The sequence below is a fragment of the Amblyomma mixtum genome, chromosome 3, assembly GCF_055824585.1.
Source record: "Amblyomma mixtum isolate Tamu chromosome 3, ASM5582458v1, whole genome shotgun sequence".
NCBI classification, from domain to species: domain Eukaryota; kingdom Metazoa; phylum Arthropoda; class Arachnida; order Ixodida; family Ixodidae; genus Amblyomma; species Amblyomma mixtum.
In genome coordinates this window covers 349,387,323-349,397,880 of record NC_143014.1, presented here as the reverse complement: position 1 = coordinate 349,397,880, position 10,558 = coordinate 349,387,323, and the positions used below count along the sequence as shown (strand labels likewise).

The 10,558-nt window shown below is 47.4% G+C and overlaps 1 protein-coding gene across 1 annotated transcript; it reads right to left on the bottom strand.

Moving 5' to 3' along the window:
* Positions 1–2,942: 2,942 nt before the first annotated feature.
* On the bottom strand, positions 2,943–4,949 carry LOC149356307 (neprilysin-1-like). The gene has a single exon (XM_089576302.1). The coding sequence runs from the start codon at positions 4,947–4,949 to the stop codon at positions 2,943–2,945; it is 2,007 nt and encodes a 668-aa protein (XP_089432428.1).
* Between the last annotated feature and the right edge of the window lie 5,609 nt (positions 4,950–10,558).

Sequence of the window (10,558 nt, the reverse complement as noted above, 5' to 3'; positions counted from 1 at the left end):
GTTAGAGGCGGAAGCGTTTTCCGCACCACTTTGACTGCTTCTGTGGCACTGGTGGCGTCACATATAATTGAGCACTAATTACTAAGTGAAGACAAATCACTAATTAATGGTTAATTATTGATTAATGTCTGAATACTAATTAACTGCTAATTAATGACGCTTAAGCTTCGCCTTTAGGAGTGGAACGCGACAGCGCGTTGTAGCGCTGCCAGGGAGTCCACGGAACACCACCCGTTCAGCGCGATGCCTTGCCCTTTGAACGCAACGCTTTTTGAGGAAAGGAAATGGCGCAGTAATTCTCTGTCATATCGGTGGACACCTGAACCGCGCCGTAGAGGAAGAGAGGAAGTGGGAGTTAAAGAAGATAGATAAAGAGGAGCAGTAATGAAGAAAATGAAAATTGTATTGAGGAAAGGAAATTACGCATTAACTGTCTCACAAAATTCAGGGGGGCACTTTTTTGACCTAAAGTGTGGTCACTGATGCCCCTAAGAGTGGAACGCGACAGCGTCTTGCAACGCTGCCAAGGAGTCTATAGAACGCCATCGCCCATTCGGTTCTACGCCTCGCTCGTCAGTAAATTGGTTTTTGAGGAAAGGAAATGTATCTGTCTCTCATTTGACGGTGGACACCTAAACCTCGCGGGAAGGGAATGGAGGAGGATGAGAGTGAGTGAAGAAACCGTATTCACTAGACGCGCCTTTGTTGTTCCAAACCATAGAGCTGGTATGGCGGAGTGGATAGCATGCTCGTCTCTCACGCCGAAGACCGGGGTTCGATTCCTGAGCTCGACAAATTTCTTAATCGGTTTTATTTATTTATATGACCTGACTAGTAAAGCTAATTAGGCTAATTGGGTAATTAAGCAATTAACTAAGCTCGGTCCCACTTAATTGGAGCATCACTATACGATCCCTTCAATTGGTTGCATGGTTACTAGCCAAAGTACAATTGGCCCCGTTTGAAATTCTCGCACTGTGACGTCACGACCGTTTCCACCAAGTGCACGTTAAAGAACCCCAGGTGGTCGAAATTTCCGGAGCCCTCCACTACGGCGTCTCTCATAGCCTTAGTCGCTTTGGGACGTTAAAACCCCATAAACCATAAACCAAAAGCGTGACATTTTCTGTCGACAACTGCTGCTTACAACGATGAGACATTAAAGGCTTCCGCCTTAAAAATTCTAACTCATTTATCGGCACGTTATATTTTTACGCTAACTCGTTTGGCTGTTTTGCCAAACTCGCTGTGTATTGAAACAAAGGCTGGTGATGTATGCAACTGGCCTCTACTACCGAAATGTGGCCATGCGTTCGGATGGTGTGCCGAAGTGCGTGTGCAAGCCCTCTCCGCTCTGCACTACTGCCTTTTAGTGCTGCAAGGGCAACCTTTTACGCTTCATAGACTTGCGTCGGTAAAAATGGCGTAAATTACTGGGCTTGTTTGTTGTGGTTGCTGTGCTATCCTCTTGTCACCTATAAAAGTGAACAATTATGTTTTCTTTTGCAGCAACCGTGACTTATTGGGCTCGGCAGAAGAGTATTGATGCCACCACAGCTGTAAACCTGACGATTTTGCTCAATGAGATGATTCAGTGAAAGCGCCGAGCGTAATAAAACACTGACGCACTCAGAAGTCATCTGCAGTGTTTTGGGCTCCCGTGATGGCCATGTACTCGCTTACTCAACTGTATTTGAGTTATCTGGAGTGCTTGGACGTCCCGACGACTCCATAGGGAAGTCGGTGGCTGGAATGCAGTAGGTCTCCGTTCCATCTCGAATTGCAACAGGTGTCAGCTGCATCTCGTATTGCAACTGGTTCCAGTCGCAACTGGTTTAAGGAACAAGTTTCCAGTTGCAACAACTGGAAATGTGTCCCTTAAAACAATTTGACTGGAAACAAATTTTCACCTGGGTATTGATCTGTGTATAGTCATATTCTCTTTATATAGACGTCTAGACTACGTAGACTGGGCGTACTTACATGTTCACAAATATCTGATAAATGTCGAGCTTGATGTCTAGTACGTACCTACAACGTGGACTGGACCCCAATTTTCGTGTTGTAGGTACGTAGATTTTTCGTAAACGGTACTAAAATGGATGTCTAGTGGAGGTGTCTAATCTCCAGCGTAAATATCTCGCTGATGTCTATGTGACGTTTTATGGTTTACTGGGGCTGGTTGACACCATGGAACCGATACGGGCCGTCAGTACAGGCGAGCTAATTGGGCAGTTTAAGGAAACATTTGGCGGCGCCTACAAATACTATGCGCATTCGTACGAAGTTGTCCAGAGCGAAAGCAGGAACATCGCCATTCAGCCGGGCGCCAGCGTGCCGGTAACCGCAGAAACCAGAAAGCCCGAAGGCGGAATGGTCACCTGACCGGTGCCACGCCGCTGCCCACTACTAATGCGAGGCTCAGTTTAGTTTATTGACATATAGCTTCATGGTACGAATGTATACATTTGCCTGGTTCATACAAAGCCGGAGTGCCAAAGGCACAAAGTATGGGAGACAGTCTAATTGTTCTTGCCAAGTAAAAAATAAAACAATGCAATATTCGATCAGTACCGCTAAAGACAAGTATTATGATAAATAAAAAACCTAAAGTAACCATTATTTTTAACGAAGGTTCATGTGAAGTGGTCGTCACCACGGCGTAAAGAAAACGCCAAATAATTAACGAAAAAAAAGAGTAACAGCAAGAAACAAACTGTCTCTGTCGATTGGGACAGAAAAATAACTTAGCACCTAATACATATTACATGATATAAATGATGTGGGCATTTATATCATGCAAAGCCAAATTTCCCGGCAGTACGCTGTTTTGAATACATACTATCTGCATTTAAAAAGAAAGGGTGGTACAACCATGATTAAACTGATGTATCTTGAAACTCCCCAACTGAGCAAAGCCCTCTGGCTTAGAGCATTCGCAGTCACAACAGGACACTGCAGGTATTCTTCGGGTACATGCCCGACCCCTCGGCACAAGAGAAGGCCGCGGCGAAGGCGTGAAAGCCACGGACGGCTTTGTTGCAGTCGGCCGAGGACTGGTGTTCGGAACTGGGCAGAGAACAGGACATATAGCACAGTGTCAGGAAGAAAACCTTGTCTTCGGGCAGGTTACTGGCAATCATGACAGGAGGTCCGAAGTCGGCTCGGAGAGATTTTAAGTAGGCTGAGTAGGCCACCTCCAGAGCCGGTATCTCAGGGAACACGCTCGCGAAGCCGCGGTCTTTCATACAGCCGTCCTTCGCCTCGAAAGCGTCAAGTGCCGACTGCGGAATGGAATGCGTTGTCTGGCTGAAGTGCGGCATCCACTTGAGTCCTTCTTTGTCTACAGTCTTTACAATCTGAAGCGCCATGGAAAATCCGAGCCCACCATACAACATAGCCTTGGTACCGGTCGCGTAAAAGAGGGGATCTGACAGTACGCCTATTGCGATGTCCACGCTGTTCAACGCGTAGTCGTAGCTCAGATAAGCCGGTGAGCTGTTATCGGGCAGTTCCAGTATGTAGTCGTAGTCGGGCAGTGTGTTCATCCCGCGCAGCAGTCGCCGCGATTTCATCCAGTGGTCGCCGAACGCCGTCTCTTTCTCTGGAAAGTCGGCGTAGATGGACTGGAGCGTGTCGTTTCGCAGATAATCCGGCGGAGGCCACAGTCGGATCCCCAGGAGAGCAAGCTTGATGCCGAACAGTGTCTTGCTTCTTTCGTCGAGCCAAGCGGAGCCATTGAGATTTTCGAAGAGGGTCTCTTTGAGGTTACTGAAGACGCTGTTGACGAGATCGCGTCCTGCGGGCTGCAGCTGGGACGTGATATGCAGCGCTAGCACTAGCGCTTTGTAGGAAACAGCGACACTGTTGGCGCAGTACTCGAGACGGCGTCTCTCCAACCGCGCATTGCTACCAAACCACGCTTGGAGCATGTTATAGCTGGCAACCGTGGCGTGCTGCTGGACGACATGCCAAGCCAGATGCTTGAGCAGTTCCTGGTCGCTGTACCTAGCGAAGATGCCGCCAATAGCTTTCAAGTAGCCGACGTCGCTTGTAATTACTTCATCTTTGCCCGTGAACGCCACATCAAGCTCGAGCTTCGCGGTTAGCTCACGAATCCACTTCTTTGAAGACAACGATACGGTGTAGTTCTCAATGGCCCCAAGAGGAAACACGGCAGCTGACTTCGGCTCCAGCTTTAGAGCGCCATAAAGCTGCGTCAGTATGTCAGCCTCCACAGTCACAACTTTATCAATTTCAGATTGCCCGGTGGCGGGCTGAGTATCACCGAAGAACGCAGTATAGAAGGCCCGCCAGTATTGTCCGTACTTGCCTGCTTTCCTAATGGCGAGGTGCTGCCTCAAGAGCACAGTGAGAAAGGGACCGGGCGAAATGATGATTCTCCACTTCGTCCGCCGCCGGTGCACTCTTAGGGCGAACCAGAACGGAGCCTGCCAGTTGACGGCGAGTCCAATGAGCACACCGAGAGATGTGACGTTCTGTAGCGGCGATCCGGGCCAGCGCAACCCATGCTGTTGGAGGATGAAGTCGAGGAACCCTTCCACGGTGTTTCCGAACTGCAATTGGCTTCCCATACAGGAGTCATACATTGCGCGGGCTTTCTTGCCCACAGGAAGTAGTTGCGTTCCTTCGTAGAGGCTCGTGTTGAACCTATGGTACCACGAGATCCTCAGCTGGTCCATGGTGGACTCTGCGTAACGCCGGGAGCTGAAGTCCAGTGACCATCTCGAGCACACATAGCCGTGAAAATCTTCACACGGATCAATGCTCGAGTTGATTGCTTGCATGAGTAAGCTAGCATGACGCTGGCAGTCTCTGGAGTAGCAAAGCTCTCCGATGAACAGTGACCTTCGGGCGCGAAGGACCAGAAGAGCAAGCATGGCAACAGAGAGCAAGGCGATGGTGATCATGATTCCGGTTGTAAGCATGGCTCCCCGCCTTCTTCGGTTCCCGTGGGCCGTGCCCTGGAAGCAATCGCATTCCATTATCTTAGGTCAGATGTTCACGCGTCATAAATAAGACTGAACTTGCATTCGTGAGGGTTGATGAGGTTTAAGTGATCAGCACTACGCACATGAAACGTTAAAATACCCAGCAAATCATACAGCAGTACATGGACTTCCATGTGAAAATTGCACTTGATATTTGATATCTCCAGCAGATATCTATTTTAGTCTCGTTTAGCAAAAATGTAAGTACCTACAACACTAAAATTAGTGTCCATTCCGAGGCATGTATATACTGCAGATATCTCAAGTTTTTTCATGAATTATCAGATCTCGATAAAAACACACATTCCTACACCACCAGTTACACAGAACCGTGGAAGGTGGTCACTTCGCGGGCAAATTATTCCAGGCAAAAAGTGTCATACACACTGCCAACCCTTTTAAATTCATTCCATAAATCAGGCATAGATTTGCATACAATTTCTGTACGAACCCTACGCAAAACATTTCATTAACAATCCTTGCTTACAATAACAACTAAAAATGTTATCTTGCTTTTTGTTATTTACCTCTTCTGACTCTCAAGTGTGCGTGCATTAATTTTGAATATTGTGCTTTCTGTGAGTTTTTTTGTTGTTGTTGTTCTATCGCTGCCTGATTTGTAGGGGGGCTGCGGGCTTCAGTCAAGTCGCTTGTTGTCAAGCGGCTTTTATCCGCAGTCTCCCCCATCACTGATGGAAATAAACAAGTTATTATATATTATATTATTATTATATATATGTATGCTAGACGTATCGCGGTTATTTTAAAAGCGGACATTTGCGCAAAGAGTGCAAAGCAAAAATGAAAAATCAAATAAAAATTTTAATTTTGTGGCCTTGAGAACTACGGAGCTGCTGATCATTTGATCAAAATCAGTGCTTTTTGCCAGTTTACCTTCAGTCGATAATAATGTAAGATTTGAAAGCCTAGATTGACCCATTGTTGACATCAAGTAGTTTTTGGTTAGTTTCAGCTTGGAAATACTCCTCTTACACGATGGCACAGACACTCATATCGTGAGAAATAGTTGCAGTTGTATTGAAAAGGTGGAGAGGGAGTCTACAAAATCTCACCCCGTAATGAATGTTAGGAAGTCCAACCCTGCCCAATTGTTGGGAACGCCCCATTCGCGAAGTACGTCCTCATGGTCACTCACGAGACCCGCCATTTACCACTCCACGTCAACATCAGGATACAAAAACATCGACGAAAAAGAGGGAAAAAATTTCCGACTCTATTCTTTAACCTGGGGCGTCTTTAAACTGCAATTCCGAGTTCATTTGATTTTATGAGCGCCTGCAAAATAGCATCGCGCACTAGATGACCGCATTCCTCTTTGAGGAAAAGCTTTAGGGCCTCCAACTTTACCACCACTTTGTCTGCAAATACAATTGCGCAGCATTGACTTCGTCAAGTACTGCACACCACAGGTGCAAGTAACATAAAAAAGTAAAGTCACAGACAGCTACTGGAATGCATTGTGCGGCGCCCCTTGGGTCCACATTTTCCTGAGGATAACATATTGCTTCCATGGCTGCTACCGATTTGTCATAATGTTCCTTCACTAGCTTTACTGCAGCGTAATGGGCGCTGTAGCGTGTTGCTGACAGCTTTTTCGGAGCCACTCTGGTGTGGCTGCTCAACAAGTCCCATCGGTGCATTGACGCCACGAAGAAGGAAAAGAGTGCCTCAATAGATCCAAAAATTTCACGACAGATGAATTCTGAGCAAAGGAATGATGATCACAAAGGTTAAGCGAATTTGGTCAACGAAACCACTGAAGATGTCTTTTGTGTTGTTCTCATAAATAATTGCTTGTACGCCCCGTTGGGTACCACCCATATTGGCAACGTTGTCGTAGCTTTGTGAACGGCACAATATTATGTCTAGCCCGTCACGTTCCAGGCATTGTAGTATTGCAGAAGCAAGACCAGAATCTTCTTCATCCTTTAGTGTAATAAATCTCAAGAATACCTCTTTCACCTCTTACCTTCCTGTTTTATATTTTGACCTGATCACTTTCGCTATCTGGTCGCAATGCGGTATGTCTGGCGTGCTTTCAAACATAATCCCGTAGTAGTGCGCGGATTTAACCTCCAAGACAAGCTTCTCGTTCACATGTCTTGCAAGCACGCCAATGAATTCGTTTTGTGTTACTGCGGAAAGATAAGTGACGACTGGGCCTTTTATTTTGTCTTTGGTCTCTTTTATCCTTAATACGTGCTCTTTAAGTACTGGATCATACTCAGAAACCAAGAAGTTCCCTTTCTTCACCGCCAATTCATCTTCCTTGGGCCCGCGAAATGCCAGATTCTGTTTTGAAAGAAACAGTGTAATATCAACGGTGCAAGATATCCCTCCACTCCCTTTGCTCAGTTTTCATTGAAGGGATGCTTTCAGCGTCAGTGGTTTTCTGCAGCCTCAACCTTGTGTGTAAAGTTTTACGCTGTTCCAGACAACGCAGATCCTCCCTTGAACTTTCATGATCTTTGAAGGAATTCGCGCCATTTCCGGTTTTCGCCAGCGGTGGTTGAGACCGAAGACGGGGACTCCGTCCTAAGCATCCCCACGCGCACCCCTTCCCCCCACTCCCACCCCCTCACGCACACACTTTTCGCTGTCTGGTCTCCGACGGTGAGAAAGCAGTTGTCTGGCGAGTGACCTCTCGTACGCGCAATTCCGGCTCGGGCGTTAGCGGGGCCAGCCAGGGGCTCGGCGCGGGACGTTTCGGCGCGATAGTTTACGTTTCGTCGCAGCCACTGATTCGTCGGTCCCGGGCCACGGTGACAGACAGAGGACACTACAGGGGAAATGTGGAATGTGGCGGAGAGTAGTCGAGGCGGAGACCTTAGATGTGGCAGTGTGCTGTCTAACCGCGCGTATGTTTCAAGTGGCAGCCGAGAGGTGGTCGGCTCGTCGCGAAGTGTCTGGCCAACAAGTATCAACGCTGGGGACCCGACATTGACAGCCTGATGCCCATCTCGGACCAGACCTTGACCATCCGAACAGCTAAGGCTCTGCCACTCCCACATTTATGAACTATATCTAAATTCTTTCTTTTAAAAGTGCCTTGCATTTGCTCTCACCTGTCATATTGGGTGCTGTGTCTCAAAGCTAAAAATAGTTCCGATTGTCCTGTGCGTATGCTGTGCTATTCTTGATGACATGGTGAAAGTGTGGTTTCTCTTTGTTAATTAAATTCTTTCACTCGTATTCCTGACTCCTGTGTCGTGCCTCAGGGCAGTAGCTGGTCAGGCGTGGACCTATCGCCTATTAGCCACTCGGTCCTGCTTAAGATCTGGCACCTGGGGGAGGTGTTTGTCTCTCCTATTCTAATTGGTAACAGAGTGTGTGGAGCCCATAGGTGTCGTGCTCCCACTTCGTGACAATCTTCAACTTTTGGGCTCAGCTTCCACCACGTCTGAAACCCACTCACAAATTTAGTCGTCGTTTCTGTAGCATGACTGGTGAACAGGCGGCAGCAAAAACAGCACAACTTCTCGCTCGCTGACAGTGTAGTATCCCATCCATGATCGCAAGATTTTCTGGCCATTAGGCATTGCTTTCTAAAACCAATGCTTGGAAAGCTGGGGCAACCCTCCTTTGGCTTTCGTCCTTTGTCTCGACACTGAGCCAAAAGGCCCCCTCTTTGTTTTAAAAAGAAGCATTCCTCGTTTTTGTGATTTCCAATCGAAAGCGATCTGTTAGCGGTGTCTGCCAGAAAGAGACATCAAGAAACATTTCGGAACTTGCTCCCTGAACGTCACTTATACGATGCGTAGTGCCATCGCTCGATTCACTCTCAGCCGTCTCCCCAGCTTCTTCCACTCTTTGCAGTTGTTCTTATCTTCTGATCGCAGCGCGGTGCTATCAGAAGACTCATCTTTAGCTTGAGAGCGTCAAGAAGAGTATTTCGATGAGCCTGGTGTATCCCTCGCTCCCTTTTCCACATAATGAAGCATGGATGCAACTTTTTTTTTTCAATTTCTTTCCATTTTACCTCTCCTGCTTTCCGATGCTTCGCCCCACTTCGCCTTTTTGGTTTGCGCACTCCTCCCAGCTGCAGCATGACGGAGCTCCTCTACAAAATGATATAAATTCAAAATGTTTTCCTTCCTGGACTGTACTTCCAAAATCATGCCTTAAAAACACAAGAAACGTGAAACGCATGCACGTTTTGATAAATCTCTGCCTGCTACAGCTAGTCATTTATATATGCATTTATGGTTCTCAATTTTTTTGTTCATAATCTTTTTCGCCGGGTCTCTTGAGACAATTCGTGCACCACACCTCAGGTCCCACTCTCAGCCTTATCTCGTCAATTCATGGAGGAGTCTGAGGAGTTCTGCGTTCGGCTCTTGCTTTGCAGTAGAAGCAGCAAGCGCAGGCGAAGTTCTAAACCGCCCTCTACTGTGATGCAACCGCTGGTCGTTGTCTTCCACGAGGCGCTCGCAGATCTACGTGACGATGAGACGGCGGTGGGCAGACCTGTGACCTGCGCTGTGCACGACTCGATGTGCGCCGCTCCTAGTCATCTCAAGTACCTTCTGATGCTGCCGAACCAGAACTATCAGACGGCCCGATTCCCGAGTGTCGAATACCAATATCCGGTCGTGCGAACGGCCGCATAAAAATTGTCTCGCATGCCGCCTGTGCAAAAGACCTACAGTTGCCTTGCCGAGTGTCGTATATCGAGACGGCCAGATGGTTCAGCCGAGCGGCGCCACTGCAGGCCCTTGCATATGGCCGTGCCCATACTTTGTTGTTTTTGTGTGTTTTTGTGCAGAATTACGTGTCTGGGCTTGTGCAGCGGATCCGTCAGCAAAGCAGCTAACGCGGATAACAATAACGCTTACTTGGCTATAAATGAAGAGCATCCTAAAAGAGTGCGTTGTAAGTTAACTAGATGACCTTGTATGTAGAAGTATAAGTTATCTGCATTGTCGAAGTGAGGTTGGAAGGAGGAGACCGAGAGCAAGCCATTTAGAAGATGAAAATGAAGACGAGCCACAACTAGCAGGCGGGCATAGTAGGAGGGTGCTGCAAGCACTTGTACAAATGAATGAAATTCTGCTGCCGAATTGCACAAAAATATTCACTCCCGAATTTCTTGGCAAAAAATTGGCTGTGGCTTAGCTAAAGCTAAGCCTGGATATCTCGAAGCGAAAAGCTGCGGCGATACTCGTGGTTTATCTTAAGGGTATACTTACGGTTACACTTAGGGTATAGCTTTCTGGCTTTCCCGAAACGTATTGTCTTAGCTATACAATGTTTGTAGAAGGCGGAGGAGGAGCCGCGCGTGTAGTGAATACGGTGCTGTCTTCCTCTCCTTAAAACCAATTTTCTTTTCATTTTCCTTCCCTTACGGTGCGGTTCGGGTGTCCATCGAGATATGAGTTTCCTGGCGCACTGTTTGTCATTCATTAATTTTTTTATTTGAGATATTTTATTTCTATCATGTCTTTTTTATTTTTGTTCGTGTCAGCGCCGGCGGCTGCGACGGGGCCACCTGCGCCGTGCGTGACGTGACTTGGTTTCGCGCATGC